This window comes from Populus alba, chromosome 3 (assembly GCF_005239225.2).
Source record: "Populus alba chromosome 3, ASM523922v2, whole genome shotgun sequence".
In the NCBI taxonomy this organism is placed as follows: domain Eukaryota; kingdom Viridiplantae; phylum Streptophyta; class Magnoliopsida; order Malpighiales; family Salicaceae; genus Populus; species Populus alba.
This window is the reverse complement of record NC_133286.1, coordinates 11998056-12013677: the sequence shown is the minus strand read 5'-3', so window position 1 is coordinate 12013677 and position 15622 is coordinate 11998056. Positions and strand designations below refer to the sequence as shown.

Genomic DNA, 15622 nt, shown 5'->3' with positions numbered 1-15622 from the left:
TCCCATTAGTTTATAAGTACAACATAATGGTTTCCTCATAATTTCTAATTAACCCAATCTTTGAAGAATGTTCAACAACATGTACTTGTAGATTCAACACACAACTCGATAATCATACTCATATAAAAAGGAAAAAGAAAGAAAGAGAGAAAACAACTAACCAATTAACTTTCTTTTTTTTGCCAACAAATCAAAACGAATAAAAGGGTAATTTTTATATGGTAAAAAGCACTAGAATACAATAAAGAGATAACCACAAATCACCAGAGACTCCAAGCACAATTACCTTTATATAAAATAAAAATCAAGAGAGATACACATATATAAAAAGCTATTATAAGCCAAGCTATAAGGATTAAAGACTATTTATTTCAATGTATAGGTTAAAACCCATATGGAAAATGGAAAGATTTAAAAATAAGATTACTCTTAAAAGCCAAATTCACAACATTAACACAAACACAATAAAAATACTAGTAGATATCACACACAAAAGAAATAAATCATAATATTCTTAATTGAAAAAAGGAGAAAAGTAAAAAGTCCTTAATTTTACCACACAAACTCTCAATAAAATAGAAAAAGTTCAGTCATCACTAGAAATAAAACAAAACTGCTAAATGGGATTCTATTAGGACTATGCTAAAATAAAAAACAAAAACAAAAAACACCATGTATTGAATGCATATAGAAATAATGGAAAAAAGGGGAAAAGCATATACTTACTTGGCGTGGAGGAATGAAGGATGAGAACTATGTTTGACATTAAGGATGGAGGTAAAGTGGAAAAGAATGAGAAGGAAGATAGAAAGAAAAAGTTGACAGATAAAAAAGAGAGAAAGAAGACAAAGAGAAAGGGGTTGGCAGGGATAGAAGAAGAAAACACAAAAGAAGAAAAATAGAAAACAAATGAAATTAGGGATTTTTTACTGGCAAAATTAATGAGGAACAATTATATATATAATCCATGAGTAATTCCATTAATAATTAAAACTTAGAAATTTCAATGAAACCTGAAATTTTGCAAACCTCAAAAAATTATCCAATGAATTTCCGGTTCGTTGGTAATTCCATCTATAATTATTAGTGGTAAATTTTGTAATTTTCATTACATCAATGATTCCATCTATATCTATCAAGACTATGCTATAACAGAAAATACAATAAAAAACATCATGCATTGTATGCATGTATAAACAATGGAAAAAAAGAGAAGGAAGAATAGAGACTTACCTAACATGAAGGCATGAAGGATGAAGACTATGTCTGACGTTGAGGATGGAGGGAGAGTGGAAGAGAATAAGAGAGAAGATATAGAGAAGAAGTTAATAGAGAGAGAGGGGGGTTGTTAAGAAGAGTAGAAGAAAACATATAAAAAGAAAAATAGAAGACAAATGAAATTAAGGATTCTAATATTTTAATTAGGGCTTTTTATCGATAGAATTATTGATGGACAATTAAATATATATTAAATTTTGTAATTAAAACTTAAATTTTATAATGAAACCTAAAATTTTGCAACCTCCCCTAAAATTATTCAATGAATTTTTTGTTCATCCGTAATTTCATCTGTAATTGTCAATGGCAAAATCAATAATTTTTATTTCATCACTGATTCCGTCTGTAATTTTCAGTGGCAAGACCTTGTAATTTTTTTCAACTCTTTGGAACTTTCAGATCGAGGGACTTAGTCCATTGGTGATTCCATTTGTAACTGCAAGTGGTAAGGTCATGTAATTTTCTTTCAATACTCTGGAACTATCCATAGGATTTAGTCCATCGGTGACTCGGTTTGTAATTATAACTGGCAAGGTTATGTAATTTAATTCCAACTCTTTGGAACTTTCTAAGGGACTTAGTCCGTCGATGATTCCATATGTAATTGTTAGTGGCATGGTCATGTAATATTTTTCCAACTCTTAAACTTTCTGAGGAACTCAATCCATTGATGATTCTGTCTAGTTAATGTAATCCATCAATAATTTCGTCAATATGAAATAGTTTTTTTTTTTTCAAAGTGTTTTTGTATTCCCAATCTATTTAACCTACAAATACAGTAAAATCACAGCACAATATATCATTTCTGTTCATAATAATAAAATCACAATGATAAATGTTCCATCAGGGTTAACAAACAGTTAATTGTAAATGACTACATTCAATTTCATTACACATTGATGTTTTACAATTTAATCAAAATTATATTCTTCTTTTTCTTCTTCTTCAATTTTATCATCCTCATGTCCATTATAATCTTCTTTATTGAATTGATGCTTGTCAATATCATCATCTTCATCGACCTTTATATGTCCACTAATTATCAAGACATTATTTAACTCTTTAACGTCACCATAAAAAAAAATATTCTTAGCAAAATAAAAATCAAAATTTTCATATAAGTGGTAGATGAAAGTTAAATTATGAGAAAATTTTGATTTTTTTACTCTGAATCTTTATTAGTAATATCATGCTAAAAGAATTTGAATAGAAAGACTTTATTAAACTTATAATGATATTGCAATTCAATTATCTCTTTTAATTTTTCATAATAATCAACTTCAAACTTATTAGAAGTTGATCCCTTAATACAAACTCCATTATTATAGGTCTTTTTACCCTGACCATACTTTTCAGTATGGAAGATAAATCCATTGATGAAGAAAGAAAATCAAACAAACTCATATTGAAGAAAATAAAAAGTTGGTTTATGTAGTAATAGATTGAGTCCCCGTTTGTTTTTACGATTGGAAAATGTTTTTTCAAAGTTTTTTATTACTTCAAATTGATTTTTTTTTGCAAAGATAAAAATTATTTCAACACATTTTCAAACAAAAAAATATTTTGATAGACAACCACTACTACAATGCTAAATAGGCTTGTACTTGAAGTCCTTGCCATTCCTTGAGTTGTCACCAGTAAGTGTCGTTTGGTATTTTTATTTTTGAGAATTATTAAAACAAAAAATCATCTATTAATTAATTTTTTTTCTCTATTTTTTTAAAATATAAAAATACACAATCATATACTGAAGTTTTTTAAAAATCATGATAATAGTTGTTGGTTTTTTTTTTAAGAAAAAAATTCAAAACAAAAAGAAAAATTCTATTTCTATTTCCAAAATTTTGAAAACAAATACCAAGCTTGAATAAATTAAAATAATACCAAAATATTTATAAATAAATCCAATTAGTTTTTCTATAATCAATTAATTTATTTATTAATATATTAATTTATTTATTATAGGCCGTTAACTTTTATTTTGTTTGTGTTTTATATTGTGGTGTAAGGTGATTTTCAAGTATATTTTCGTTTAAAAATATATTAAAATATTTTTCTCAGATTTTTTTTAAAAATCTGATACAATCACATTAAAATAATCAAAATATATATATATAAAAAAAAAAACTTTATATTTTTTCAAGTGATACACAAGTAAAAGCATAAACTACCACACTCCTAAACCCTTACTAATTTTAATCAATCCGCAGCATTGGATCCGCAAAGTGTCATCAAAAGAGGTCACTTTCTCTAGTTAATACATGTTCTTAAATTATGTTAGCAAGTTTGGTCATGAATCCTATCTGGGTTGGCCTAAAAATCTCCTGAAATTGACATGATATTCTAACCACTCGTATTTTGGCATCCATCTAAGATCATTCGTAATTAATGTGAACACTTGAAGGACGATGATCGTGTAATTAACCTCGAAAATTATTGGACAAGGAAAAGAGTAAATTTGTACTGCTGAACAATATTATAATGCTGATTCGTTCTATTAATTTCTCGTGTCCTTACGTAGTATCATTTCATCAGTCATTATCAGATTTGAAAGTAGTGTCCACTGGGACCTCGTTCTGTGTATTATCAGCACCAATGTGTCCAAATTTAACTCAGACAGAGAGTCGATGATTAATTATTATGTCATTGTTCTATGCGTTTCAATTGACTTTCTGGGGCACTGCCCCAAACATAAATGAATAAATAATAATAATAATAATAATAATTCATCTATCTGAAAATGTTGATCCAATGAACAATTATGTTATATTTCTGTGGCTAGTTGCTCTCTGTCATGGAGACGAATATTGACAAGGATAGTTAGAGCAAGACCAAAGTACCATACAGAAGAACACAGCACTGAGTACCTTTTTCAAACCCGTGTTGTTTGATTAGGTGTGAAAATAAATGCTTCTCCGTACGAAACATCGCAAGGTAGAGGATATGGCCGGCTGGTTAGTGCTGTATCTTCATAGAAAAGCATTAAAAACAAAAATGCTATAGATGATTGATTATCAAACTTCAGCCCTCGATCTTAAATGCAATGTTTATGAAATTAAAATAGGCGGCTCTTTGAGTCTGATTCAGTGACAGATTAATTGGAGAAGACACTTCATGATTGCTTTATTATTTATAGAGACGATTAAGCTTTGCCATTCATCTCCTTCCTATACAACCTTCATGTAGATTGAAAGGGAATAATTAAGGCGCTGCTACACACACACACACACACACACAGAGGTTCTACAGAATCTGTCAAAACCAAACCTGCAAACTCAAACTTTGATTTACTGATTTTACTGTGTCCTCCGGAGAAATTAAGGACAGAAAAACAGTATACTAACTTGTCGGTTTAATAAAGGTTTCTACTTAATTGATATTCCCATAAAGAAAGATCCTCGTGATGCCAAAATCCAACATCAGAAGTCTCGGTTCCAACCGGCTGCCATGGTGACAAGTAACAAAACCCATCAAATTGATGACTTATGTCTTGCAAAATATCTGGCAAATCGATAAACGTGTCATCACCATCATCTCTTAATGGTGAGCTTAATGAATAATCCTGCGTCTCATTAGATGCCAAAGTACTATCCAGGGAGAGAGGAAGCATCAGATCGGCTTCAGCTTCAGTTTCACTTCCCTTTTGACTTGTCTTGCAGCTCAAGGTAGCTGCTAGGGCAGCGGCGGCTTGAATATCTTTGGGAGATGAACTAGCTGGACGTGGAAATTCATGAGCGAGATCGGGAAAATTAAGGTGAGCTAAATGACCTTTAATTGTAAGGGCAGCTACATCGTGTGCTCGAGCCGCCATTTCTGGTGTTGAGAAAGTTCCTAGCCAAATTCTTGACTTCTTCTTTGGTTGCCGGATTTCGGACACCCATTTTCCCCATTGACGCATCCTTACTCCACGGTATGATGGGTGCCTTCCGGCATTTCCTCTTCTCCTAGCCTGTTTGTCACTTTCATAGTTGTTTGGGTCTTGATTTCGCTTAGAGCTGTTTTGGGACACTTGTTTTGTGGAATCCTTCATTGCAGAAGGAAATGAAGAGGAGGAGGAGGAGAAGGTTGAAGAAGAGTAATAAATTATTAGTGTGTGATGAAGAGCTTGAAACAAGGGATTATTGGCTACTAGCTATATAGTGCCAAGTCATTACAGTACTGAAGATATATATATATATATATATATATATATAGAACAATGCAAGTATGCATCCGTCAAAGAGATGGGTACCTGAAAGAGAAGGACAGGGAGCTAGAGTTACCGTTGTGGTTATTTTGTTACATGTTTCGATTTTTAATATAAAAAATTATCACCCTCTTATAACTTTTTTTTTGTTTTTTTATACTTAACTCTCTCTTTTTATAAAAAAAAAAAAAAAATTTACATTTTCAATCATTATAATTTTTAAATTTAAAAAAGAAACAATGTGCACTGATTTTTCATTTTTTATGACATTGTTATCCAGGAGAAGCCCTCGAGTTATATATATTGTTGAAGTGGTAAAGGTGGAATTAGGGAGTGTTTGGATTCAAATACCTTAAAGTTGAGTTTCCTATCAGTTAAGGAATTGATTCAAGTAAGTGGATGGATATTTCTTGGGGTGTTTTTTCCTTTTGTTGAATGATGCAAAATGTTAATAATGTTTTTGTTTTTATGTTATGATTACAATACTCTGGTCTAATTTTCTTCCTCGTCAACTATAGCAAGAAAAATGTGTGCGTCAACTAAAGTAATTTAAAATGTATTTAGAAGTGTGATAATTATTACTTTTTAAAGTATTTTTTATTTTAAAATAATATTTTTTTTAATTTTTAAAAATTATTTTTGATGTCATATATCAAACTAATCTAAAAATGTAAAATAATATTAGTTTATTAAAAAAAATAAAAAAAAATACCAAACCTACCCTTAATGGTGTTCTTGTGCTTTCGAAGTCGATGAGCAAAGAAAAGCAGTTGGAAGAGTGTACTTGCTTTGAGTGGTTGTTCAATTGGTGCGTGCTGAAATGGAGATATTTGTTGAATTTGGGTAGTTAGATTTCGGGGAGGAGAAAAGGACAACGGTGATGTCTATTTTATATATAATAATAATATAATATTTAATATAAGAGCTTTTTATCCATTAATTGAAATATAATAATAATCATGTATATGTTTTAAATTTTTTTATTTTTTTTTTATATATTTATCAATGAAGATGAAAAGTATATTATACAACTTATAAACTATATATATAATGTAAACTATAATTTTTTTAAAGAATATACTCAAAGTAAGAGAATAATTAAACTATAGACAAACACAAGATAATTTTTTCTTTTTAATGATGCATAGCTTGCCTTTATCTTGTATTGTTGATTGCTTTTTGGCTCTCTCTCCTCGTGTCTTGGTTAGATGTCTTAATTGAATTATCTAGGCATTCTTAATTAAAATTATGTAAATTACTAAAAGCACCATGTGTTTTAAGCATGAGAACATTTTATACATCAAATTTTATTTATTATAATTTACATTCTATTATTTATATATAGTTAATTTCATGTTATATACTGAATCACTTATATGTTGACGGGATAAAAATATATGAAAATTATAATATTAATATTTAGCTCGAGCTGCTATTTCTGGTGTTGAGAAAGTTCCCATTGTGATTTTGATGGTTAAATATGGAAATAGCCATAATAGTAGAGTTTTGTGTGTTTGGAAATATGGTTGTGATTGTTTTTAAAAGTGTTTTTTATTTCAAAACACATTAAAATAATATATATTTTTTTAATTTTTAAAAAATTATTTTTGACATCAGTATATCAAAATGATTAAAAAATATTAAAAAAAATATTAATTTAAAATAAAATAAAAAATAATTTTTTTAAAAAAATACTTTTAAAACACAATGTGAAACAAAATGAAACTTCTTTCTTTCTCGTCTTCTTTTTCCTCCTTCTTCCTCATGTGTGTATGTATCATCTGATAATATTACTCTTCACCTAGACTCCAATCATCCTAAATCATCATATCTTATCTTATCCAACACTTCCTTATTTATCTAACATTTCCTTATTTATTTTCAATATCTACTACACTACTAGCATTTAGTAATTTCATATTAACCATAATAATAAGACATTGAGACATATGAAATTGAATTCTACAATAAACTATCATTTACTATATAAGTAGATTTCTAGTAGTGGTCATTATACCTTCTGATCCTAGAAAACGTCCACGAAAAAAACCGAAATGCGACTAAAGAAAGAATATGATTAAGATCTCCGACCTAAACCGGATTTATATTATTCATACCCAAGATACTACAGCATATATGACATAGATTTAAGACTTTAGATTTACAAAGTTCCAAAAGGGAAATCAAAATTTATTACTTTTCTGAGGGGGGGAGTGATGAATCGTGAAACTAATATTTCATAGGGTAAAGAAATGACAGGAAAAATTATGTGATGTAGTGAAAGACGATATTATCCACGGCTCATTTGCCACAACTGGGAGCCGAGGAAAAAAAAAACAATTATATCAACCAGGTTTTCAGTCTGGATGGTACAGATACAATAGCTTCTAAGAAACTAAAGCTCAACCTTTTAACTTCCTGGTGGTTATGGTCTAGGTAACCTTATTACCTTTTATTATTCACAACATCAAAGCACATGGAGCCAACAGCACAGCATCGTGCTCTTCAGAGTCTTGCGTTGTGGAGCTGTTGCTTCAGCATAGGGTGGATATACTCATTGTAGCCATCAGGCAAAACAGAGTCATTCAGAGGATCCTTCCATGCTTCTTCATAAAGTTTGGGATACACATTTCCATCATAGCGGCCGAGAACCGACCCAAGGTAGTGATCGGTGTAATTAAATGCATCGACAAGTGCAATTGCATTGGGTCGGACCTAAACCATGACATCAGAGATCAGACTAGAGCTTAAGATAACACAAGTAGAAGGATAAATTGAATAAATCACCTGAAACTCACCTGGGAATATAAAGATCTCAGCTGATCATTTGCAAGTGAAGCTTGCTTGGGGGTAATGCAGCCAGTAGAGAGGAAATCACCCAGATGTTTGTGAAGAAGGTTTAAAGCATAGATGTAGCAGAGATTCTGCAACTGTTGTTTCACCCCATTTCCAGGTATATCTTGCTGCAATTTGTCAAGGAACCTGGAAGATAAGGAAATTTTAGAAAATTGAACCATAAAATGTAAAGAATCAGGACCCACATCCAACTTTAATTTCTCAGATTACCGAATCACCAAAAAATGCAGAAAGTGAAATTAGCATGTATTATATCAAGATTTGTTCTCGTGTAAAAATCCTCTTCTAATTGTGTTATTCTGCGAGCGTGGCTGCCCAAGCTTTGTGAATTTGGAATTGTTCCCTAATTCAAAACAGCACTGTTTTTATCCAAAAAAAAAAAAAAAAAACAGGTCTCACCCGGGCTTTGCCAAGTCTCCCGGGTCACAGGTTGCCCGGGTTTGATTGGGTAAATTTTCAAGTGGGTTTTTGTATGAAACCGGGCCAGTCTAGGACCCGGATTAACCCACCGGACTGATCCAGGTTTTAAAACTATGACAAGAGGTGGCCAAGCTAGCCTCTCATGTTTGCTGTTGGGGTCAGATTAATCCCCTGTGGTGGTGAGTATTAAGTGCAGCTCCTCCTCCCTCCTAACACTAACAACTAACCACCAATCTATATCGGCTTGTCAAAAAAATATGAAAAAAATGGTAAACAAAGTATTGCTAGTCAACTCCAGTTCTATTCATGTGTGTACCAGAGAGCCAAACACCTATTGTCCATGGGTAGTTAAATCTGACATGGAATGTTTTTAAGTTGGCACATGAACATGAGTAAACTTACTTGGAAACAACAATTAATTGGCAATGAGCAACCGCAGCCTCAACTAGATCAGCAGAGAGTTCAGCAAAACCTGACGCAAAAGGATGAATTAGTGGAAAGGCATGTGATCCATCAAGAAACATCTGCCCTTGAAAGAACCAAAAGGAACTGCTCTATCAGTGCATGAGGGGAGCATATATCCAGTAGAATATAGAAATTTCATTTTCAAAATCAGATGCCAGTGTTTCTATCAACTCAATCAAACTGTTAAAAAACTGCTGGCCAGAAACTCTGTCAAAATTAGCCACCAGTAGGGGCTGATAAATGTTGTCTCGGACCTTGAAAAACAAATTCCCCTTGCTCCAACCATCTTCAATTGCTCCCATGACATATTTGGTATAAACAAAGTATAAAAGAAGAGAACTGACAGGAAAGGACTCCAACCAAGAGAAAACATACCATCTTCAGGATTTGCAAATTTGCCAAGATTTTGAGCACGGGCAACGCACATCCTGGCAGACCTGGCTTCAAATGCCTCCAGCATTACACTAGGCTTTAACCAATCCTCAGCTGCATTTATGGAATAAAAAATACCGACTTAAGCAAATGCATATGCACTATTTCAAAACTGATGTTTTGGAGAAAATTAAGTTGATAAATTGCAATCAAAGAGCAAGTGTTTCAGGAACCAACAATCACTGTCTAATCAAATTCGTCCAAGAGTAAATAATCCTAATGGTTTTATTTAATTAACTTATCATTCACCGAATTTTAACTATAAATATGAAAAGTGCTTAAAAAAGCACATAAGAGAAACGAAACTAACAATACATTACCTGTTTGAACTTCACAGCGACACTGCATAAGATCCTGGACTCGTCCCAAATATGCTGTTGTTCCAATAGGCTTTTTCCCAGAACCAAGCTGAGAAACAGTCTTCATGAGAAACCTTGCAACCTACAGGGAACATTTGTTATGTAGAACATCAAAAACAGTTCAAATTATTATTGATGACTTACATATTTGAATATGTGAAGAAGGCAGGAAAATTAAATTAGCCAAGAATATCATCTTTCAGAAAATATGCATGATAAAGTCCAACCACGAGTTCTCCCTTTACAGCCCATCCTCTACCATGTCAGTTATGGACGTGCATCATATGCTTCCGAAACCAAATGTGTGTTAGATTCCCTGCATTTTATATGCGTGGGAAGGGCCAAGTAATTTGGTCAACAGTTTTGAAGGGTTTCAAGTTGGTCAGCCTTTCACTCTGAGACTCTGGTGCTCAGTATCCAATTCAAGTTTCCTAGGCAAGCTTTCGAGTCGAGAGTCTTACCTCATATTTCTTCTGTCTGTTTTTTTTTTCCAGACCATTTTTTTTTTCTGGATCTTATACAAGGATCTTCTCTGATCTGCTATATGCAATGGTTCAGGGATAGAATTCCCTGGATGTTTGGGGCTAAAGATTTTTATGCGCAACCACTGTATTTCCCATCTTGGCCATGAAATGTTCTCTTTCTTTGCCCATGAACATGAGCAGAGGTCAAATTGCATATATTATTGCAAATGCGCAATTGATTTGTAATTTCATTCTCCAAAGTTGATATATCAAGCTCAATCTAGGGTTCTATCATAACAAATATAAATGAAAGAAGACATAATCTGCCAAGTTCCATCAAAGAAATACTTTTATCACTACCTGTTACCGCATCTAAAATGGAAACACAGACATTATCAAATACAAGAATGGTGATATTCCATGATCCTTACCTGTAAAAGGAGCACAACATTGTCTCCTTCATATGTACAGGCAGGAACATATACTGCAAACAATTCAGGAAGCCCACTGGCACAAAGATAACCATGGCCACCACACAGTTTCCTACATTCTTCAATAGCATCCTGCAGCCAAAGTGAATTTTTGTATTTAAGAGATTAATGTGTTAGATTAATCATAACAAAAGAAAACGACAAAAAAGTGTCATGCTTGAAGCTAGCACTATAGAGCTCTGCCATCCACAGACCCAGTTCCACAGAGGTGTATTGTGCGTATGAAATAAAATAGTTAGGCCCAGGAGCATAATTGATTGCACAAGATAGAATAGCTAAAATACCATCATAGGAAATTCTTTGTTTCATCCACTGTGACATTTGGAAAAATACTTAGGAATTATTAACAGTATGTCACAGATTTGTATTCTGCAAATGCATAAATTGGTTATCAGTGCTAGTCTAGAATAATTGCTTTTTAGACAATAAATTGAACGCGACTGATCATCCTTCCAGAATAGCATTATTCTGGTGAAACAATACAGGGAAGTATGAGGAAACTGCTAAAAATAGGAGCATTGGGCCATGATTTTAGTTTTAAATTAAGATCATCAAGTTTAAGCTCAATAAATGAAGCTCAAAAGCACTTAAGCAGCTTGGCTAGTGAAACCTCATTATGCTGCCAATCCTTCAGAGAGCAACACTCAACCAAGCTCAAAGAAAAGGAAAATCAAACGATAAATTCTAGTAGAAAAATGTCAGTAATAGTTACATACAGCAGTGGCCGTGGTAGTCAAAGACTTCAAGCCTGCGGTACATGCATGAGCCTCAGGTAGTGTAGAAAAATCATTAGCTTGCAACCTCTGGGTCACATCCGTATAAAGCCATTTCAGCCATTCACCAACAAATCTGAATGCATAGGCAGAAGCCAGCAAAGGAAAGAGTCTATTTTGCTGGGTTTTGTAATCAATCACCTAAAACAGAGCAGATAACAAGAACATTAGAAACATTCTCAGGGAGCTACTAAAATATCAATGTCCAATTGGCCAGTGGAGAGAGAGGGGACCAAGAACACTTTCTAACACATTTTTCAAGATTATACTCCTTAGTTTGGAACAAAGAAACAGATGATACATATATGCAGAACCAAAATGGTCATTTCAACATAAGTTGTGACAGATTAACAGCCATTTCAACCTGTTAAACTACAGATGCATGTACAGCTGTATTGCTTACATGCATATGTCATGAGATTTACATGCAAAACAGTCTTCACAATTTGGTATCATCTAAAAAAACTAGCAAGGATGGAAAAGATCTGGACAGGGAGAGGGTCTTGCCCTCACTGTCGTGCCCTGATCAGGGCAGGTTCTATACCCGGAAGGCTGAAAAATAAATTTGTTAAATTTGTTTTTCCTTTTCTAGATTCATTAATATGTAGGTAGATAAATATTGTATGTAATGAGATATTATAAAACAACTAAGCATAAGTAAATTATAAAAAGTATTAAAATAATCAGTTAATTATGGGGCACACTGCAGATTGTGGTATAGGCTTTAGCAAATGCATTTTCCCAAAATGAAGATTAGCATAAAGAAATAGGTTTTAAAGTATACCTGGGTCTCCACTCCATCCTGTGAACCAAACTGTCTGCGAACAGCGCTATACCTTGTAGCAATACAAACTGCCCGAGACAAAGCAGAGGACGCATCAGCTACAATTGTTTGTCGCACGAACACCATAGTGCCATAAATCAACTGCCGTGGAACATTGGATTGCACACATTTCCCTTCACTGGTAACCTGCAAGACTCTGAAACATCCAAAGAAAATTTCTAAATAAATAAATAAATCACATTAATCATATAATGATAACATGTAAAGTTCTGTTGTTATGAAAGATCACCATCTGAAACTCCCTGAACTTTTAGAGAAGTTTCATAATTTCACTATTAACTACTGGAGAACAAACGGAAGCCACCAACCATTTCAATGCAAAATCTAGAAGTGGGGTCAATTCAAGATGACCAATTATGATCCTACAAGAAATTTGTGACATCTCAAAGCTGTGAGAGGAAAAGGAGAAAAGGGAGAGGTATGTGAGGTACCAACCTCATCAACATCTGGTTCCTTGGGATGCGAACATGATCAAATGTCAAAACACCATTATCCATGGTGTTATATGCCCCGTTTCCAAATTTCATTCCAATATCACCAATGGTTATGCCCGGAAGAGGCATGTGATCGTCCAGGCTCCTAAGCTGGACAATAAAACCTGAAATTTGCATTTTAATATAGTTAATTAATACTCAGAAGACCATTTTCAAAATTGGAGATTCAGGGTGGGGGGGTGTTTCATGCTTACCATGCACTCCATGTTCTTCACCATTGGTTATAAGGCGTGCATAAACAACAGCGTGTGTGGAAACTTTACCCAGTCCTCCAGGCCACCACTGCAAAACAAAGTGCAGTAAAGATAGAATCCTTCTCCAGTAAGAAGAATAAAAACTCTTGATCCTGTTTTGGTTCAATATTCCACGCTTGCGCCAAATTCAATTCCATGCATCACATGGATGTTCGATCACATTAGCAGATAATATGAACACTTCTCTCCAGTCTCCGTACATGATATTAAGATCAGTCTCATACATTATCTCAAACTAATTAGGTAGGCTCTTAATGAGCAATTTACTTACTTTGCTTGATGTTAATGTAGGACTATGAATGACAAACTCATCCTTGTCAGGATCAAAGGTTGCAGTTGTTTCAAGCCCTTGAACATTGGATCCATGACCAAGTTCAGTTTGTGCATAGCAGCCAATTATCTGCATCTTATATGCCAATGGCAACCACTTCTGTTGCTGCTCTTCAGTGCCTTGTCCTTTAATAGCAGGTACAAACATTCCCTGCCCAATGCCAACCCCACCCACACACACACACAAGAAAAGAGAAGAAAAGGAAAAGAAAATAACTCAGAGGCCTTGTCTATAATCCTCAAGAAAATGAACATGGAAAAGAGCACCTCGACCTTGAAATATCAAATCAACAAACATATTGAAAGAAACAAACCATGCAAAACAAGGTGTAGATTGCAGGCTTACCCAATGAAGATCAGTAAAAGCAGGTTCATCCACGAAAAACCTTAGCCTACCAGCCTCTTCTTCTGTAACAAAACAACTTCCAAAGCTAAATAAAAAAAAAAGGAAGATTGTAACAAAAACAATTAAGGGAAGGGAGTAGCAGCATTGCGAAACAATGTCAAATCCCAGGTTAAAGCCGGACGGACCAGTAAGGCGAAGCTCAAGGATACGTTTCCATGCATAAGTTGCTTTCCTCAGAGTGTTTTTTGAACAATTCTTTCCTCCCTAACCGACTTCTGTTATCCTTTTGAAATGCCTGCAAACCCATCAATATAGAAAAAAAAATTCAAACCAATTGAATTAGATGAAAAAAATTACTCTCATCAATGGGAAATAATAATAATAATCATAGATGACAAAAATTGAGCTAAAATAACAAAACATGAACTGAGCCTAAAGAAGCAATTAGCCCTCCAATTCCAAAGAAAAAACAGAAAGAAGAATACCGGATCGGAGGCCACAAGACGAGCCATGCGATCTGAGACTTCAAACGCGTGGCGAGAACCAGCCCACACGATCTTCATGGCATCCACATCGAACTGCGTCTTGCTCCTCTCGTGAGGCAGGATATCCACTCCTTCCATTTTCTTTTGTTTTTTTTTTTTAATTCTAGTCGAAGAAATTCAATAAATTCTTGCAAACAGATCGAAAACTAACAGATTCTACAAAGTAGGAAAGAGAGAAGGAGAGATGGGTTTGATTCGGTGGTTGAGTCGTAGAGATTGTGGAGCGCGCGCACATGGATAATAATGTGTATATATAGACTTTGAGATCCTTTCTCGAGGTGGCTGCTTGTTTTTTGCGTGTTTTAAAAATATGTTTAAAAAAAATTATTTTTTTTTATTTTTTTAAAATTAATATTTTTAAATTATTTTAATATACTAATTTTAAAAAATAAAAAATTACTATTTTAATATATTTTATAAATAAAAATTACTTTAAAAATAGCGGTCACACTAAAAAACAGGCTTTCCCACGTTTTTTTTTTTTGGTCGGAGGAAACCCAAGGTCCCAAACCATTCAGTTTTGTTCCTTGTTTTGATTTAACTATAACTTAGTATCTGTATTTTATAAATAATAACTAATTCGTCCTTTATTTTTTCAGAAACTTTATATTTAATCCTGTGTTCAAACGCGTGGCGAGAACCAGCCCACACTTAAATGTTTTCATCTATTTCATGTTTTTTTCTAATTTGGTTTGTTTTTTAAAATTAAATCAAAAATTATTTAAAATCTCCATAGTTTACAAAAATTCTTTTAGTGTAATTGCATTATGGAGTCGTTTTTTTTTTTTTTTAAGTTAATTTTCCAACCAGTAAAATTATTTTGCAAATTACATGTATTGTGTTGTAACATTATATTTTTTTTCATTTTAATTAAAATTATATTTTTATATAGTTTCATCAATTAACTCTAACCATATTTTAATCAAATGAAAATATTATAATGACATTGACATACTGGAATTTACCATTGCAAGTTTTGCTGAGAACATAAATTTCATTCCTCCACGGAAGTATAGTCCGCAAGGAAAAGTCTTAAGTTCTTACGTGTTCTCTCTTATCTTTCCATCGGGCCTGCCCCATGCGTT

At 33.1% G+C, this 15622-nt stretch overlaps 2 protein-coding genes across 2 annotated transcripts; both read right to left on the bottom strand.

Moving 5' to 3' along the window:
• Positions 1-4550: 4550 nt before the first annotated feature.
• On the bottom strand, positions 4551-5449 carry LOC118062823 (ethylene-responsive transcription factor ERF039). Its single transcript, XM_035076674.2, has one exon. The coding sequence runs from the start codon at positions 5306-5308 to the stop codon at positions 4631-4633; it is 678 nt and encodes a 225-aa protein (XP_034932565.1). The 5' UTR covers positions 5309-5449; the 3' UTR covers positions 4551-4630.
• Positions 5450-7624: 2175 nt separating this feature from the next.
• LOC118062822 (peroxisomal acyl-coenzyme A oxidase 1-like) lies at positions 7625-14776 on the bottom strand. Its single transcript, XM_035076672.2, is given in 15 exon segments — positions 7625-8179; positions 8263-8446; positions 9143-9212; positions 9581-9691; positions 9958-10078; positions 10892-11023; positions 11668-11865; positions 12509-12704; positions 13004-13166; positions 13257-13344; positions 13588-13797; positions 13993-14054; positions 14178-14238; positions 14240-14287; positions 14478-14776. Coding segments are annotated over 15 exon segments (1992 nt in total). The 5' UTR covers positions 14616-14776; the 3' UTR covers positions 7625-7969.
• Positions 14777-15622: the final 846 nt, after the last annotated feature.

What these genes read in the sequence shown, in the direction of transcription:
- LOC118062823 (XM_035076674.2), bottom strand. Translation starts at nt 5,308, where the DNA reads ATGAAGGATTCCACAAAACAAGTGTCCCAAAACAGCTCTAAGCGAAAT.